We start from the raw sequence: 17,505 nt of genomic DNA on the forward strand, positions 1-17,505 counted from the left end.
GTGTGGAAAAAGTGCTTGTTTAAAATCACATCTTTTGGAAAGCTGAGTTCATTTTTACCGATCACATTCAAGCTAGATTTCCTCCAGACTTGTTGAATCAAGCAATCACTTTAATAGAACAGTCAGACAAAACATCTCAAAAAGATGCAGCAAAATGTCACAATCCAAAAAAATTCAAGAACAGATGAGTAAAGTAATTGACAACTAGCAGTGACAAAATAGGACCCTTCCAATGATTGATTGGTCTGCAGAAATTACCTCAAGAGCACAGTAGCACCTCATTTAGGTCACCATGGAACCTAGGAACACATCTAAAGAACTGCTACCCTCAGTTCAGGTCAGTGTTCATGATTGAGGAGGGAAAAATTGCCTCCATGGCAGAGTTCCAAGGTGAAAACAGTGCTGATGTAAAGGCTCGTATTTCTTTTACAATTTAAAAAAAAAAACATCTGAATGATTCCCAAGACTTTAGTATCCTGTGGACTGACAAGACAAAAAGTTGAACTTTTGGCTGGTTAACTAAGCAGCCACAGCAAGTCGTCCAGGTCCTGAAGTACCAAAGCAGCCCCAGAACACCACATTACCACCATGATGTTTGAATGTTGCTACACTATGATGATCCCTTTCTGAAATGCTCTGTTATATTTACGTCAGATGTAATGAGACACATCTTCGAAAAAGTTCAACTTTTGTCTCGTCAGCCCGCAGGATATTCTTCCAAAAGTCTTGGGAATCATTCAGATGTTCTGTAATGGGCCCAAGCACCATAGAAAATAGATAGTTGAAGGAACCAGAGATGGATCAACTTTTTGTACATAGCTGATTCGTTTGAAGCCGTTTGGCTTGGCTACCGTAACATTTTCCTGGTACGATTCCGGCTGCACTGCGGTGAACGGTATGCTTCAACATATTATTTGCGTGTCTGTGGCAAAAAAGAATGTTACAGCGGATGTATGTCTATTATCTTCAATGACGCACAATAAAACTGACCTCTTGGCTGCCTGGACATACCTCACTAAATATTGTGTCTTTTTCCATATTCCACTTCAACTGGAACAGTAGTACCAATCAAACACTCAAATACTTTTCTGCATGATTCCCCTTCCTACTATACCCTGTCAGTGATGATTTACACCTACACAGATGAAACTGTTGCCAAAGGAAAATATCTGAAGATGTGCGTAGCTTGATGATAAAGTTCTAATCCACCTACTGGCTAACGCACCATGTGAGGGATGAAATCACATTAAGCCAAATGTAAAATAATGTCATGATGTTGTTGTGGTCATAGTTGAATGCATTTTGGTTCTGTGTGTTTGAAACGTCTATTTAAATGTGTTTGGATGGGGAGGACACATGGAGAGAGCTGACCTTGACCCCTCAGTCACTTAACACTCCTCAGGGAGAGGGAACCTCATGACCCCCATGCTCACTCCATGATGCCCTCATAATTTAGGGTGGTTGTGTGTGTGCATATGTCAGTGTGTGCATTTGCTCTTTTTTACTGTTTGGGGGGGAAGCGGCTTAAAATGTTCCCTAACTCTCACCAATATACATAGAAGTAAATGTCAAATAAAGAAGCGTTAATGCAGGTAGCAATTTAAATTAAGTATACAGTGGACACTGCTTTGATTAATTTAATCGCCCCACAATAAATTATAATTAGGGGTGTCAAAATTAGTGCGTTCATTTTGACGTAATTTAAAGTTCCTTTAACGCCACAAAAAAAAATTAACGTGCAATTAATAACCACTCCTTCAATTGAAAGATAAATTATGTGGAAATTACAAAGTATTAATTGTAGTTAAAAGATAAATGAATTAAAAAACATCTCAACTGCAATCTGTCAAAGGTGGGATTCAAACCATCGCCTCCTGTTTACCGGTCAAAGCTCCGCTGCACTAGCTGAAGTGTTGTCCAAGCGGGGTTTGAACCCAGGTCTCGTAGGGTGGCAGGCAATTGCGCAAACCACTGAGCCATTGCTGCCATAGAAGAATCTGTAATAATGTATATAATTGTAGTGAATATGTCAGTATATACTCAAAGCTTGCGTTGAATTCGAATTTTGAATATAGAAAGGAGTAAAAACTTAAAAATGACATCAAAAGTAATGGATGTGAAATAATTTGACAACTCAAGAGTTGTCCAAGCGAGGTCTGAACCCAGGTCGTTCGTAGTGACAGGCAAGTGCACTAACCACTGAGCTAAGTGATCACTTAGCATAATTGCCATGGATATATTTGCAATGTACAGTCGGAGGTGGGATTCAAACCCGTGACCTCCTGGTTACTGGAAAATGCACTTTACCAGCTGCGCTGTATGTATGGAAGTGGGCGTAGAAAGTGGGACTCAATGTCAGTCCCTTTGAATATAAATAAAGTTGATATTTAACGTTAAATTGTGCGAGTACTGTAAGTAATGTAGAATCAGACGATACGTTCACAGGAAGGCAGGATTTTTTCAAGCATTCCCACAATAAAGTATCCGTATAACATATGAAAAGGAAAACGCACTGAGCTGTCACCAACGTCTTACAAAGGCAATTATGCCAACTAGTGGCAGAAGAATTACCTGAACACCAGTCAATATCACATTTGTTTTTTACAGTATAGCACATCTTTTTAATTTTAACTCAATTTTATGAATAATTATGAAATTACTATCACTAAAAGATGTAACTATATTTGTATTAGTTTAAAAAAAAAATCTGACTTTTAAGTTAACAAGAATATGAAAAAATATTTTTAGTATATATTTTACTGTACATTTAGAGCAGATATAAAATTCATGATTAATCGTGAGTTAACCCCTTAAGTCATGCGATTAATTCCGATTTAAAAAAAAAATGTAATTGCCTGACACCGCTAATTATAATATTATTTTTTGTTGTTTGTGTTTCAGAGGTTTACTTATAGGCTAATCATAAGTTTGGAGTCAGATTTTTTTTTCTCTATTTCATGCAATAAATCTGCCCTTCTTATTTTTGTGAAGGGAGATTTATTGCAGAACTGTCGAACAGCAATACTTTTAAATAGGCGTGGGTCTGCGGGGTTGTTCTTAAGTCAGCCAATAGCTCCAATATGTTTCTGTGGGGTGTGTGTGCGTGCGTGTGCGCGTGTGTGTGTGTGTGTGTGTGTTTAAGTTTAAGGCCATACACAACATCAGCACGCACCATCCTCATATATTGCCTGGTCTTAAGGTCCCATATGGCACGACTTAGAGCACATGACACAATGATCTCACACCAAGCGAATATTCCGCATGTGGCTTTTTTTTTCTTTTTTTTTTCGTGTGCCGTGTCCTTGCACAGCTCCATTTATGAGGACCCATTTCAGCTTCAAAGCGTCACGGTGTTGCTTTTCTGGCTCTAATTTAGATTCAAACAAAAATGTGGAGGAGGGGATGTTGAATGTAAAGTGAATATGAAGTCTACGTTGTACATTTAGTACAACAGACATCCCTCCCACATCTCTCCTTGGTGCATATGTTTCAGATTATGGCTCATAAGGAGATCTCAGCGTCATAAAGTGTAATGAGTCCAAATACTCAAACATTAATTCGTCATGTTGTTTGCACCCAGAAGTGAGATGAGTGCTTTAGAGCTGACTCTTTTCACTTGAATGGAACGTAAAACCTGCAGCAAGACACAAACTTTCACTGCATAGCTGCTTTTGTTTTTCATTCGCATGAGGACATCTAGTGGCTCAAATGTGTCATGGAAAATGCTGGCAGAGGGACTCGTATTTTTCCATAACACAACAGAGTTCAGTTTCAGAGTCATTGATGCAAAACTGAACATGACATCAACTCAATTTGTATGTTTCAGGGATGATTTTGACGAGGAGGGATTCTGCCAGCCATACCGAGGCATCGCTTGCGCCCGCTTCATTGGTAACCGCAGCATCTTTGTCGACTCGTTGCAGATGCAGGGTGAGATAGAGACACAGATAACAGGTGAGAAAACACATTATATTAAAGAGAGTAAATTTTCTTACTGTAAGTAAGGCAATGTCACTTCTGAACCGAGTTGCAAATGTGAGGGACATTTAGACGTTTCACTAAAATGATCAATATTTGACTGCTGATCTTGCTCTGGGTATTATAATGTTATTCACAATTTTAAACGCTGTATTGTATTCTCAATTCTTATATATGCCTCTTCATGGAAGATTTTCTGGAATTTTTTCTTGCCATTCTCTTAATAAATTGCAAACTATTCAAGTCCAAAATACTCTATAAAACGTCCAATAATCTCTCATTGATATCAGTGTTAATTTTGACAAGAAATCTTAATTGAGTTTTAATTATAGCTTTAGTTTTAATCCAATTTTAGTTGATTAAAAATAAAGATCAGTTTTAGTCGACTAAATTGACAATTTAGTCGATGTTTTCCTTCATCATACATTTAAACTTTTATACAGAAAATTATAGCACACCTATTTGTAACTTGCACCTTGTGCTGTGTTGCTTGAAGATGTTTTCCTTCATCATACATTTCAACTTTTATACAGAAAATTATAGCACACCTATTTGTAACTTGCACCTTGTGCTGTGTTGCTTGAAAGGTACTATATAAATAAAATATATTATTATATTATTATAACTAGTTTAACACTCAATGAAACATGTTGAACTGACAATAATATGCTGTCTTAAAATAGTTTTGACCTAAATAAAAAAAATTGTGCATAATTGCCTGAGATTCATTTTACAGCTGCACAATGTTTGATCAATAAATAAAGTGCAGTGAACAGTTTTTTCTTCTGATTGGATTTTGTGAATTTTCATCGCTGTGTTGTTCAGTCAATTAAGTTATCATCATTGTCTCAATGAATGGCTTCTATTATAGTTTTCCTTTAATTTCTGTATTGAAAAAAAGTGTTTGTGGCGAATGTAATCTAAAATATGACAAATTTTTCAGCGACGAGATTATCACTGGTTGATGGGAAATGTAATGTATTGCATTAATGTACATACACAACTTCCAATCTTTATAAATATCTCTTTTTACTCAAAGAGATTGTATTCCAGGGGCTTAAATAGAATTAAACTGCATATTTAATCCTCTCAATTGTTTTGCCGTTGCTGTATATGATGTTGATTCAACTAATGATGTCAGCCTGTAATCTGGGACATTTGCATCAGCGCAGATTTACGATGCCATGTAATTGGAAGAGGTGTGAAGCTTGACGTCGTAGCTTTTAAGATGGCCAAAACACTTACAGTAATTTCTGGACTATAAAGCGCGCTAGCTCGAGTTTGTTAGACATATAAGCCGCACCCAACTGTAAATCACAGGTGTTTTAAAGTTACCGCTACTTTCTTTTCCATAATGAGGACGCAAATTGTCTCGCTCTCGTTCTCTCTCTCCTACTGTATTTAAGCTCACTTGTTTTGTTTTTCTCTGCCTGACGCTTGCGCTTCCCTGATAGTGCGCCCCTTTGTGACCTGATAGATAAGCCGCACCTTTGTATTAGCCGCAGGGTGGAATGCAAGTGAAAAAAGTAGCGCTTATAGTCCAGAAATTACTCTAGTTAGCAGCCTTCCATTTCAAGAGGTCTAGAGTCTTTTTTTTACAAAAACTTATTTGAAGAATTTGCGCTCGTGGTTTGGAAAATATCCAATTTTCTGCATTCACCTTTAATTGCATGTCCTCTCCCCCACAACAAAGCTTTTGTGATAAAGCCCACCGCAAAGAAGCATGTGTTTGTAATAAGCGCACAGCCTATGAATCATGCTCTCACACGCTTAAAGCTGCAGGTTTTTATTGTCAGTTGAGCACTTTGATCCTTCAGGCATATGCACAATATGAGTGTGGCAGTTGTGTTTTCGTGAATTACTCATGTTCTTGACTGATTACAAATATGAAATAAATCAAATAAAGAAAGAGGTCAACTTTATGTGTGTAGTCTTGAACTGACTTTGCCCCACTATTGTGTCCCCAGCGGCCTTCACCATGATCGGAACGTCCAACCACCTGTCGGATCGCTGCTCTCAGTTTGCCATCCCGTCCCTCTGCCACTTCGCCTTCCCCACCTGTGACCGCAGCTCGGGGGCTGACAAACCTCGGGACCTGTGCAAGGATGAATGTGAGATCCTGGAGAACGACTTGTGCAAGACGGAGTACATCATCGCCCGCTCCAACCCCATCATACTGAAAAGACTCAAGTTGCCAAACTGTGAGGATCTGGCAGCCTCAGACAGTCTTGAGGCAGCCAACTGTCTGAGGATCGGCATCCCCATGGCCGAGCCCATTAACAAAAGTAAGGCACCTCTGATGACTTATTCTACAAAAACCGTCTGGTACCCAACATCGTAAGACTCCTTCAATTATGTTTTTGTGTCAAAATGGTCTTATTGTCATTAGAATCGATTAATCTATCGATTATTCAATCAATTAATTGACTCATCGATTCATTAAATTTTGCATTCAAGTGTATTACAAAAGCATTTTTTTCCGTGATTACTAGGGCTACTCGATTATGGGGGGGGGGGGGGGGTAATCACTATTATTTTGGCAATAATTGAGATCATGATTATTCAAACATTTATTTATATTTTTTTGGTACAAAACAAGAAAATGTTTAAGCATTTAAAAATATTAAGACCAATTGAAAAAATAGAAACACTATAATTATGTAAGTGAGTGACCAAACATAATTTATAATATATGTTTCTAATAATATTTATTTATTTATTTATGTTGGCCAAAACTTAAAGTTGGAGTGCAGCTCATGCACTGTGCAGTAGGATCATTTATTTTTTGTTACAAAACAAGAAAATGTTGAAACATAAAAAATATGACAAATACAATTATTTGAAACACTGCAATTATGCAAGTTCCTTTTGGATGAAACAAAATTTATTAACTTTGTTATTTTAAGATGTAAAAAAGGTGCCAATGTATAATTTAAAAAAACTCAAAAATTAGTATTAACTCTTTGACCGCCATAAACGTTATAAAACGTTTAGTAAAAACCTACGGAGGGGCGCCGAGGACGTTAAAAGACGTTCACTATGTTTTTTTTTTGTTTTTTTTGGGGGAAACGGGTGGAGGAAAGCCTTGGGCAGCTGTGCTGAAAGTATCAAGCAGATCTAGTTAGTATAATGACTCGTTTTGGCCCCTAGATGGCAGCGATGACTCTCTTTGCACAAGGTTGGGTGGGCCGCCCACCGTGGGCGTCAGTAGAAGACGTGAGGCGGAGCTAGAGTGTTGATGTGTGATAGTGTGATGATACAACAATGGCGACCGGTTGCAAGCAGCTCACACTTGAGCATTTTTTTCAAAGACGGAAAGCATCGATCAATACTAAAAAGTGCATTGATGTCGACGATGATGATGACTCGGAGCTTGACGCCAAATTTGGAAGCCTTGACGCGACCGTTATGATCACGCAGTAAGCCTCTCCGGCTAGCGCTGCTAACGCCGGAAAACGCGCACAACAACCAACCGGGTACTTCAACACAAGCGGACATTCGATCGGGCGATGGAGAGTTGTCGAAAAGCATCGACCAATGCACATTGATGATGATGATGATGGTGAATCCCGAGGTTGACGCCACAGTTGGACGCCACAGTTGGACGCGGCCTTTATTCTCACGTCATAAAGCCTCACCGGCTAGCGCTGCTAACGCCGGAGCTGTACAAGTGGACATTCGGTCGGACAATGAAGAGTACCCCGAGTCCAATGCATATTCATCGGAGGAGCGGGTACAGTCTGATCACGGAGAAGACACTGGTTCTGGACTACGATGCCACCATGAATGGAGTGGATAAGATGGATCAGAACATCTCTTACCACCCGGTATAGCAACTGAAGGACATGAGGAAGCCAGACGTAACACCACCGTAACGTAACCGTAACATTATCCTGATATTAGACTTGATGGCAACACACACTGCAGTATATACTTGCTATTCCCCGGAAAAAACGGCCTGCAAGAAAGTGTAGCTTCTGCACGCGAAGAGGCAATCGCAGTGAAACTAATCTGTTGTGCAAATCCTGTTGCGTCTCCTTGCACGCAGGGGAGTGTTTCACAAAAAGAAAAACTGTCGTTGAAACATCCACATATTTGTAAATAGCACCACAGTTGCACACATTTGTAAATAGTTTGCCAAATTGTTGTCAAATTGTTACACTGTTGAATGTAAATAAACGTATTTTGCTATCAAAAAACACTTTTTCATTCTTGGTGGTAGTGTTTTATAGAAGTAAAGCACTATTTAGGTGTTTGTGGCATAATTCATGGACAAAAAGAAGTGTAAAATTCACTAGAGTGCATGAAATAATATTGTTTCACTAAAAGCTTGATTTCTCCGTATTTGGGTTCAAAACAAGCGAAATCGGATGAAACTAACCATTTTCTATTGTTGATTACTAAAGAACGGAATAAGGTAGAAACAAACTTTTTTTTTCTGATGAAAGATGAAAGTTCAATCTTTCATTTGCGTTTCAATAGTCCAAACAGAACATTTTCTGTGGACCTTGAAAGATCAGTCAAAATGCTTAAATCGGCTGGCACTGACGGCATCCCTTTTCTGAAAACGTCTGGCAGTCAAAGAGTTAACTAATTTGCTTGCAAACATTTATAATTACATTCTAGTTTAAATGTTGTAAGTGTCCCAAAGACGTATTTATACGTTTTATGGATTTTTTATTTTTTTGCTAGAGCATACAGAACACAAGGCTTTGATGCAGCCTCTCAACTGCAAAGCACAGTTGAAGAAATTGTAATTATTACAAAAACGGCCAACAGGTGGCAGCAGAGTATAAGAGATCAACCCGGGCCATGTTGGAAAAAGCTAATTTACTCACATTTCTAAACAGATTTGTGAATAATGATGAAACTTAGCTATATTCTAATGCTAATAGCTGCAAAACGGAAACAGATTCCCTGATGAAAGAAGAGACTCTTAATCTTTCTTTTGGTCGGTTCCATGTTGTTATGGCAATAGAACACAATATTCTGTGGGCCTTGCAAAATCAGTCAAAATCCAGTAAAACAGCCGGGAGCGAAGGGGGTTGCTTTAGTGAAAATGGCTGGGAGTAAATTAGTTATTAATATTTTTTTAACATTATGCATTTTGTAATTGTGGAGTGTATAATAATTGAAATTATAATTTAATTTCGATTTATTGCACAGCCCTAGTTGTCGATTGATTACTTGTCTATTAATCAATTGATTTTGACAGCTCTAGTTATATTTTGAAGTGATGTAACATCATACTGGGTGGTGTGTCTAACATTTTGGTGACCTTTTATAACATAGTATGACAGCGAGTGTCTTCCTTCTCCTTTGCTCTTGGTCAGATCACAAGTGTTACAACAGCAGCGGATCGGAATACCGCGGCACCATCAGCATGACCAAGTCCGGCCGTCAGTGTCAACCGTGGAACTCCCAGTATCCTCATAGCCACAGCTTCCTGGCCATCCGCTACCTGGAACTCAACGGGGGTCATTCGTACTGTCGCAACCCGGGAAACAAACACGAGGCCCCCTGGTGCTTCACGCTGGATGAGGGGGTCCGCATGGAGCTCTGCGACATACCCATCTGTGGTGCGAAAGTCTTTACATTCCAATTTTAGTTATGAATATTAATATTGGTCTCCAAAAATTGGAATATGTCAGTTTATTCCTCCGTGTCACTTCATTTCCTGTAGACCATAAGGAGAAGTCTGCTGGCGGCAACATGGAGCTCTTGTACATTCTGGTTCCAAGTGTGGCCATCCCGTTGGCCATCGCCTTGCTCTTCTTCTTCATTTGTGTGTGCCGCAACAACCAGAAGTCCGCCAGGCCACCTGCCCCTCGCCAGCCCAAGCCGGTCCGTGGGCAAAACGTCGAGATGTCCATGCTCACAACAGCATACAAGCCAAAGGTAGGTCTCATCCAGAAATTAACCATTGTGCATCGTAATCAGCTTTTCTTTTCCTTTTCTTTTTTGCTCATTTGGAGGGGATAAAAAACTTGACGTGCTAGGATTTTTTTATTTATTTTTTTAATCAACATATCAATCCAACATAATTTTTTTTCAAATTGTTAATTGAGCATTCATATTGGAAAAGGCTGAATTTTGTATTGTGACACACATTGTACTGTTGCTCCCTTTCGGGCTGAAGTCAGACTGCAAGAGGGAGTCATAACACCGCACCTCCAAGTGTGTGTTTAGTCCAATAGCTGGCCTGACTGCTGCTGCGGTTGAGCGTGCATGTGTGCGTCGTGGAGATCTTCATCTCTTTTTCATCAAAGCTCCTGGAATGTTTGACTGCACTTCTTGTTCTTGCTCCTTATGTCATCAGAGCAAACTTACTGCTCCAGCAGCTCACATTACGATGGCAGTTCTCTCAAGATTGCGTTTGACCGCGTTTCTTTGGTGGTGGTGGGGAATTAACGAGACGGACTGTCTGCCGGTGTTCAAGGCGGAATGCATAATATTGCTGTCAATGTCTGTGGAGATAGCCATGGAAGATGGCAGCAGCGTCAGGTGTCATTAATATTTTGGGTGAAGTGAGGGAGACCTCGCGTCCTCGCTGTGTTTCAACGCCCTTGTGTCGTATATTTCTGTATGTTTCCGTTTTGCAGCAATTAGCATTAGTGTCATCATTAGTCAGAAATTATCAATAATGAGCTTTTTTTCAACATGGCCCCTGGTTGATCTCTTTTGCTCTGCTGCCACCTGCTGGCCGTTTATGTAATAACTAGAGCTGTCACACGATTAAATTATTTAATCGGATTAATCATCTTAGATCTTAGAATTTTGATTAATCACGATTAATCGCTTAATTCAAAAGGCTTTTTTTGTTCAATATTTTTTGCCCACCAAATTTAAAGAGCACCTGTTATGTTTAAAAAAAAATTGGCATTTAATGTTATGAGGACGTCTTCAAAAATTGTATCCACTGCACACACTCTTTTTCTAATCAGTTAATTACTTGCATAATTTAAAATGGGAAAAAAATGACTCCGATAGTTTGACATGAACAAATATTCAGAATTTCATACGCAAACATTTATTAACTGTAAAGCAGTTAATGCATGTAGTTATGTTTATTGCTCAAACATAACCTGTTCTACCTTTAACGTAACCACCCACTGTCAAGATAAAGGATAATCTGTGGTAAAATTAATATTGCAATTAATCTGCGTTAATACATGATTAATGCGATAATTTTTTGTGACGCTTTAACTTTGACAGCACTAGTAATAACTACTATTTCTTCAACGGTTCTTTGCAGTTGAGAGGCTGCATCAAAGCCTTCTGTATGCTCTAGCAAAAAAAAAAAGTCTAAATACGTCTTTGTGACACAAACATTTAAAATAGAACGTATTTATACATTTTTGGGAGCAAATGAGTTAATTTCATGCAATTTTAAAGAAAATTGTAATATTGTAATATATAGGTCTTAATTTAATATTGTCTGTCATTGCTTTTTGGGGGGAAATTTGATGTATCAAAAGTACTAGACTCAAGAATTGAGTACTGTATTTGCCAGACTATAAATCGCTCTGGAGTATAACTCGCACTAGGCCAAAAATGCATAATTAGGTCGAATAAAAACATACATAAGTCCCACCGGAGTATAAGTCGCATTAAGTACGTATATATAGTATATTATAGTATAAGTCTAGAGTGCCCTCTTGTAGCTGCCTGTGAAATTATATTCCCCCAGTATATTTTTTTCTATGTATAAGTCGCAGGAACAGCCAACCTATGAAAAAAAAGAACGGAGCGATTTAGCACGGAAAATACGGTACTTGTACTTGTATCGTTCTGGGGGTGGGGGAAAGTGGTATCGAACATCACTAATCATTTTGTATATGGAACATGGATGTTGGATGAAATTTTTTTTATGTATTTTTTAATGTTTGTTTATTTTGTTACTTTTTTTTGTCTCTTGGGTTATTTCCGGCTAAAATATATCAATCACCAAATAAAATAAAAAAGTAATATGTGTAATTTACAAAGTTGCAAAGCTCGTGCAGGGAGTGCCTTTGCACGACTGGAGAGCGTCTTCAGTCTTTGAATGTCAATTTGAAATTGTATGGCAACATTCTTTCAATTAAAGTGGCACCAAGAAAAAAAATCCACTGCACGTCTCTTGTGGTTAAGCACATAATATGAGATTTGATTTCTTTCAAGTATCTTTCGCTGTCATAAAATTTAATCACTGGAAACATGGCCTTGGTACAGCAAATATGAAAGCTAATTGACTTTACAGTTATGCATGTGTTTAAGGTTTTGTATTCAATTTTAAGCTATTAACTCTGACATGTCTCTATGCATTTGTGTGGTCTGGTTCTCTGTGTGCTGTGCAACTGCAGAACACATACATTTTTATATCATATGTTTAAAGGTACCGTTTAATTACCAATAATTTCAATTAAACAGCCAAAGTATGCAGAATGGAAAATTTAAAAACAGCTTGGTAATGTTTTTGAACATGTTATTGGACTGTAATCATGTGTCTATATTTATAAACTTTACATTTTACTTACTTACTTACTTACTCTAAATGTTTTCCACTAGGGATGTTCGATAGCACTTTTTCTTCAGACTGATACTATCACTCAACTTTTGAGTAATCACTGCTCTCAAGTTTAGATACCACTTGTGCTTTTAACACATAAAATGTTCAAAAGACAATAGAAGATAGTTTTAAAGAAGGACACATATATCCCATTATAGCATTTTTTCTTTAAAATTGCATGAAATTAATGGCAATTTTCTATTCTAATTTCCAATTTATAGTTCCTGATCGTAAAACAGCCACAAGAGGGCGACCGATACCGGTATCTGCCACCAACGCGAGTACTGATACCTTAAATTAAGGCTGATATAATAAGATATCAGTCTGGTACTCGGACATCCCCGTTTTCCACTAAAGCCTTCACAGTATCATCCTTTTAAGTGCATCCAAATGAATACCGTATTGAGATTTTGGAAAATCAACACAGCAATGCGTTAACATAAAATATAATTTACTTGATTCATTTTATTTGTTTATGTTAACTTAACTTACTGTATAATTAAATGACAACATTATTTGCTGCACCAGCAGTTATCTGCCTGATAGCGGGACACATACTGTATCACTGTATTGAGTTATTGTGTGTTGCTTCACTATTCATTGCTCACTACAATGCAGTCACATAAACATACAATATGGAGAACCACTTTTTATCCCCCATTCAACATGGGTAGGGTTCTGTGCTCCATTGAGTGCTTTTCCATTTTTTTTCATCTTGTGACATTTTATTGAATTGTACATTAGAATGTAGCAAGCAGCTTGCCGGCATGAGATTAGAAGCAACTCCAGGATTGTCACAAAGGGGACAATGATGAGGGAAGTGCACACACCTGACAGGATAAGAACAATCTAATTTCTCTCTTTCCCCCAAACTGTCCTCCCTCTGCAGAGTAAGGCCAAAGAGCTTCCCCTGTCGGCAGTGCGTTTCATGGAAGAGCTTGGAGAGTGCTCGCTGGGAAAGATTTACAAAGGTCACCTGTACTTTCCTGGAATGGACCAAGCGCAACTGGTCGCTATCAAGACCTTAAAGGACGTCTCCAGTGTCCAGCAGTGGAGTGACTTTCAGCAGGTACGCTGTCTAAGCATTTTTTGAGTTGTTTTTGGGTTATTCATTTCATCCAATTTTGGGGGTTAATCGATTAACTCAATTGAATTGGGTCAAAAATGATCCCCAAAAACTATTTGAGCTATTTAACCCAAAGGGTTAGGTCAAATTTAAAAATATATATATTTATTATATATATATATATCTATATATATATTTATTTATTTATTTATTTATTAGCTAATTGAATAACCCAAAAAGTTGGGGTGGTCCCTTTTTTGACCCAATTGTTATTAGATTTTACACTACTGGGACAAAAGCAACCCAATTAGGACCAAATTGATCCAAGTTAGTGGGTCGGTCCAATTTTTGACCCAAGTGTTTTTAGAGTGCAGTTTGTGTTTAGCATGTTTGCGTCAAAAACACGACAGACATGTTTCAAAAGCCCATTACCAAAACAAAAAACAAAAATGTTGGCCTGCCTGCTTGACAAAAATGAAAACAGCTGACCTTGGCTAAATTTCAGCGATGGTTTTAGTGGTGACCCAGTGAAAACTGTCCCTGGATTTGTTTTAGATCAGGCTGATCACGGCTATTGAACTTCCAAAAATGATTTGAATTGGAATTGGAATCCAAGTTGAACATTTGTACATATTCCATTGCTGTAAAGGATAAGATGCTGTATATCCAAAATTCTAAGTGTGGCATTATGGTCCGTTATTTTGAGAAGAGCCCTAATTCAGATTTAATATCTTAAAACAAGCAGCTAGATGAATTCGAAGGTCAGTTTATTTATGTTCCAGGCGCAGTTTTTCTACTCTGCTTCCCAGTAGTTGCTTCCTTGCTTTAGTGGAGCCCCACACTGTGACAATCTGCACATTTGTGGGGGATTTCTAAAAAGAAATGTGGCATTAACAGGCAGTCATGCATTTCGACAAGCTGCTGCTTTGCCAGTGGAAAGCTCTGTCTTCCCACAAACTCTCAAGCATGTCCTGTTTTATTTCCACAAAACGTTCATGAGCCGACCAATGACTGTATATATTGAAAATAGGATTCTTCAACAGATGTGTTTAAGGACGTTCACTGAAAATAGTTGAACACATAAACAGTCATTCTTACGGAAGCTTGGAATTGCCACTCCACCGAGTGTGGAGTAAACATTTTTGTCTGGCAAATAAGAACGTACTGTATTTGCAAATACATTTAAACTTTTTTAAATATGTTTAAACGTATGTTTAACTATTCTTGCGTTTAAGCTTATTTGTGAGCACCTACTGACTAAATGCTAAAAATAAATAGCATTTTTTCCCCCCCCCATAATGCTCAGGCACTTCTGCATGCGCATACCGTAGACTTATGAGGAAAAAATGCCAAACAGAAATCATTACCTACAGATATAATAAATCATAAAAAAATATGAATAAACTATATTTATATACTTAATTTTCAAATGTATTTATAATTTATCGATGTATAAAGTCGGCCAAAGAAGTCAGCTTTATTTTTTACATTTATTATCATAACGCTATAAAACCCCTCACCACACACACACTTTAATCTCAGAAACAACAAGGCTGTGAAAACGGAACCGTGTGATAGTGAGACCCTGCCACAGTGCTAGCTGCCTAGCTAGCTCCCACGGTGCTCGTTTACCTGCTAGGGAGCTAGCTTGCTAGCATCAGGGGCTAAAGCCAAACTGGATTTGCCACCTATATATAGTACTTCAATCATATTTGCCAGTGAAAAATGTTTACTCCACATTGACGGTTCCACGCTCTCTTAAATCCACTCGAATATGTAGAAAAATGTTTAGCTCTAAAGAGAGAAAACACTAAAACATTCCTGTCTGATCTGCCTGGATCTCAAAATAAAGCATTTCTGTCAAGAAAAAAGACAATTGTTTGCTATCATGTTTCATTTCCCTGGCATGGTTTTGCTTGCTAATTTAGGAGGCTGCCGTACTGACAGAGCTGCAGCACCCGAACGTGGTGTGCCTGCTGGGTGTGGTGACCCAGGAGCAGCCCGTCTGTTTGCTCTTTGAGTTTCTGCCTCAAGGCGACCTTCACGAGTTCCTCATCATTCGGTCGCCACATTCGGACGTGGGCTGCAGTAGCGATGAGGACGGAACCGTCAAATCCAGCCTGGATCATGGCGACTTCTTGCATATGGCCACACAGGCAAGAATGAAGCTTGAATCCTCTTCTTTTTTTCTTTTTTTTACAGTATTTTCACATATGATGTATTTCCTATGCCCATCATTTGTTCCATGAAGTTGTTCTGCTCCTTTGCAACCTTCGTCATGAAACATAAAGTGATCATGTTTGTCACAGTGTGCTGAATACCAATACGAATCACATCCTGAAATCCTTTTTTTAACTAATACAACCCAGGTCGCTGCTGGGATGGAGTACTTGGCCAGTCACTTTTACATTCATAAGGACCTCGCAGCGCGGAACATTCTAGTTGGCGAGCAGCTCCACGTGAAGATATCCGACCTGGGCCACTCCCGAGGGATCTACTCATCAGACTACTACTGCATCCAGCCAAAAACCTTTTTTCCTATCCGCTGGATGCCTCCCGAGGCCATCGCCTACGGAAAGTTCACCACAGAGTCGGACATCTGGTCGTTCGGGGTGGTGCTGTGGGAGGTCTTCAGTTACGGCCTGCAGCCTTATTATGGCTTCTCCAACCAGGAAGTGATGGAGTTGGCTCGAAAAAGGCAGCTGCTGCCCTGTCCGGAAGACTGCCCGCCAAGGTAGGTTTGCATCGGCTTATATTCACTGCACACTCCATTAGGTACACACTTGAGTGCAGTCCAATACAAGACCTCCAGATTTACAAAGGTAGTAATGCGGTGTTGAGTAATACAGTTTCAGTATTAGTTTTAGTTGTTGTTGTTTTTTTTATGTGTACAGTTTTGTTTTTTTTAACACCATGGTAAAATGAAACAAGTAATGGATTTCTTACCTAGTGTTGCATTTCGGCTGAGTTAAAGGAAAAAGCAGGCGAGCCGAGCCGAGCCATTGGAGGCAAAAGTCAAGCACACAAAATTGTCAGCTAGGAACGACGTCATCGGAAGGTGCTTTTCTATTGGCTGCTGCTAGATGACGTCACTTCTGTGCGACACACTTTCAAACGTCCTTATCCCGGTTCATATCGAAATCACGTAATATCACATTTAAAGTCATCCCCAAAGGCTCATGCATTCAATTAATTACCAAAGACTAAAACTAAGGACATATTCGCTATAATTATAGTTAGTTTTAGTTCGATTCGTAGTTTTTGTTTCAAAGCATTTTCGTTATTTTATTTCGTTAACGAGATTGTTTTTTTAATTTAAATTTTAGTATTTCATTAGTTTTTGTTAACTAAAATAACCTTGGTGGGAAATATGAGTCGTATGCATTGGCCTTACTGTGCAGGTGCCAGCGAGAATGAGTAACTGTGATCTGTTCTAAAAATAGCTCACGAATGATGGGACAAAAGGATTAAAAGCATAAAAATGTCACACGCACAAATGTAACATATCATGGTATGTGTTTCTTAATTTACCAAACATTCTATATTTTTGTTTAAAAATTTAAGAGATTGTGTTGAATGAAAGAAATTCAAATATAACAAAAAAAGGACAAAAATAGCAGCATAAATGGACCCAAAACGAAAAAGAGTGAATCCACAATAAGTGAACCGCGAAGTAGTGAGGGAACACTTTGTAAGTAGTATAGCTATGACGCACTTAGTAAGATAATAATTTAAAAAGTAAGACCTAGAGGCTCACTATAAAGTTGTCTAACCCCAAAAATATAGACCTTTCAAATGTTAAATGATGAAAGTCCAATTTAATGTTTATGAAAGTGGTTCAGAAAATGAATGCTGGATGATGAAAAATATGTAATTTGATATAAAGAACACTTGTGTGTTTTACTTATTTAGG

General features: G+C 38.4%; 1 protein-coding gene across 2 annotated transcripts in view; it reads left to right on the forward strand.

The window, feature by feature from the left end:
* The window catches only part of ror1 (receptor tyrosine kinase-like orphan receptor 1), a 129,381-nt gene that overhangs the window by 109,644 nt on the left and 2,232 nt on the right, over positions 1-17,505 (forward strand). For both annotated transcript variants that reach the window (XM_086089074.1, XM_086089075.1), the window contains 7 exons: positions 3,827-3,954; positions 5,946-6,263; positions 9,312-9,557; positions 9,662-9,876; positions 13,416-13,595; positions 15,521-15,748; positions 15,962-16,326. In XM_086089074.1, coding sequence (XP_085945200.1) covers positions 3,827-3,954; positions 5,946-6,263; positions 9,312-9,557; positions 9,662-9,876; positions 13,416-13,595; positions 15,521-15,748; positions 15,962-16,326 — 1,680 coding nt within the window. The remainder of the gene's footprint in view (positions 1-3,826; positions 3,955-5,945; positions 6,264-9,311; positions 9,558-9,661; positions 9,877-13,415; positions 13,596-15,520; positions 15,749-15,961; positions 16,327-17,505) is intronic.

The sequence above is a fragment of the Leptonotus elevatus genome, chromosome 11 (genome assembly GCF_054856555.1).
Source record: "Leptonotus elevatus isolate MCC_2025b chromosome 11, RoL_Lele_1.0, whole genome shotgun sequence".
In the NCBI taxonomy this organism is placed as follows: Eukaryota; Metazoa; Chordata; class Actinopteri; order Syngnathiformes; family Syngnathidae; genus Leptonotus; species Leptonotus elevatus.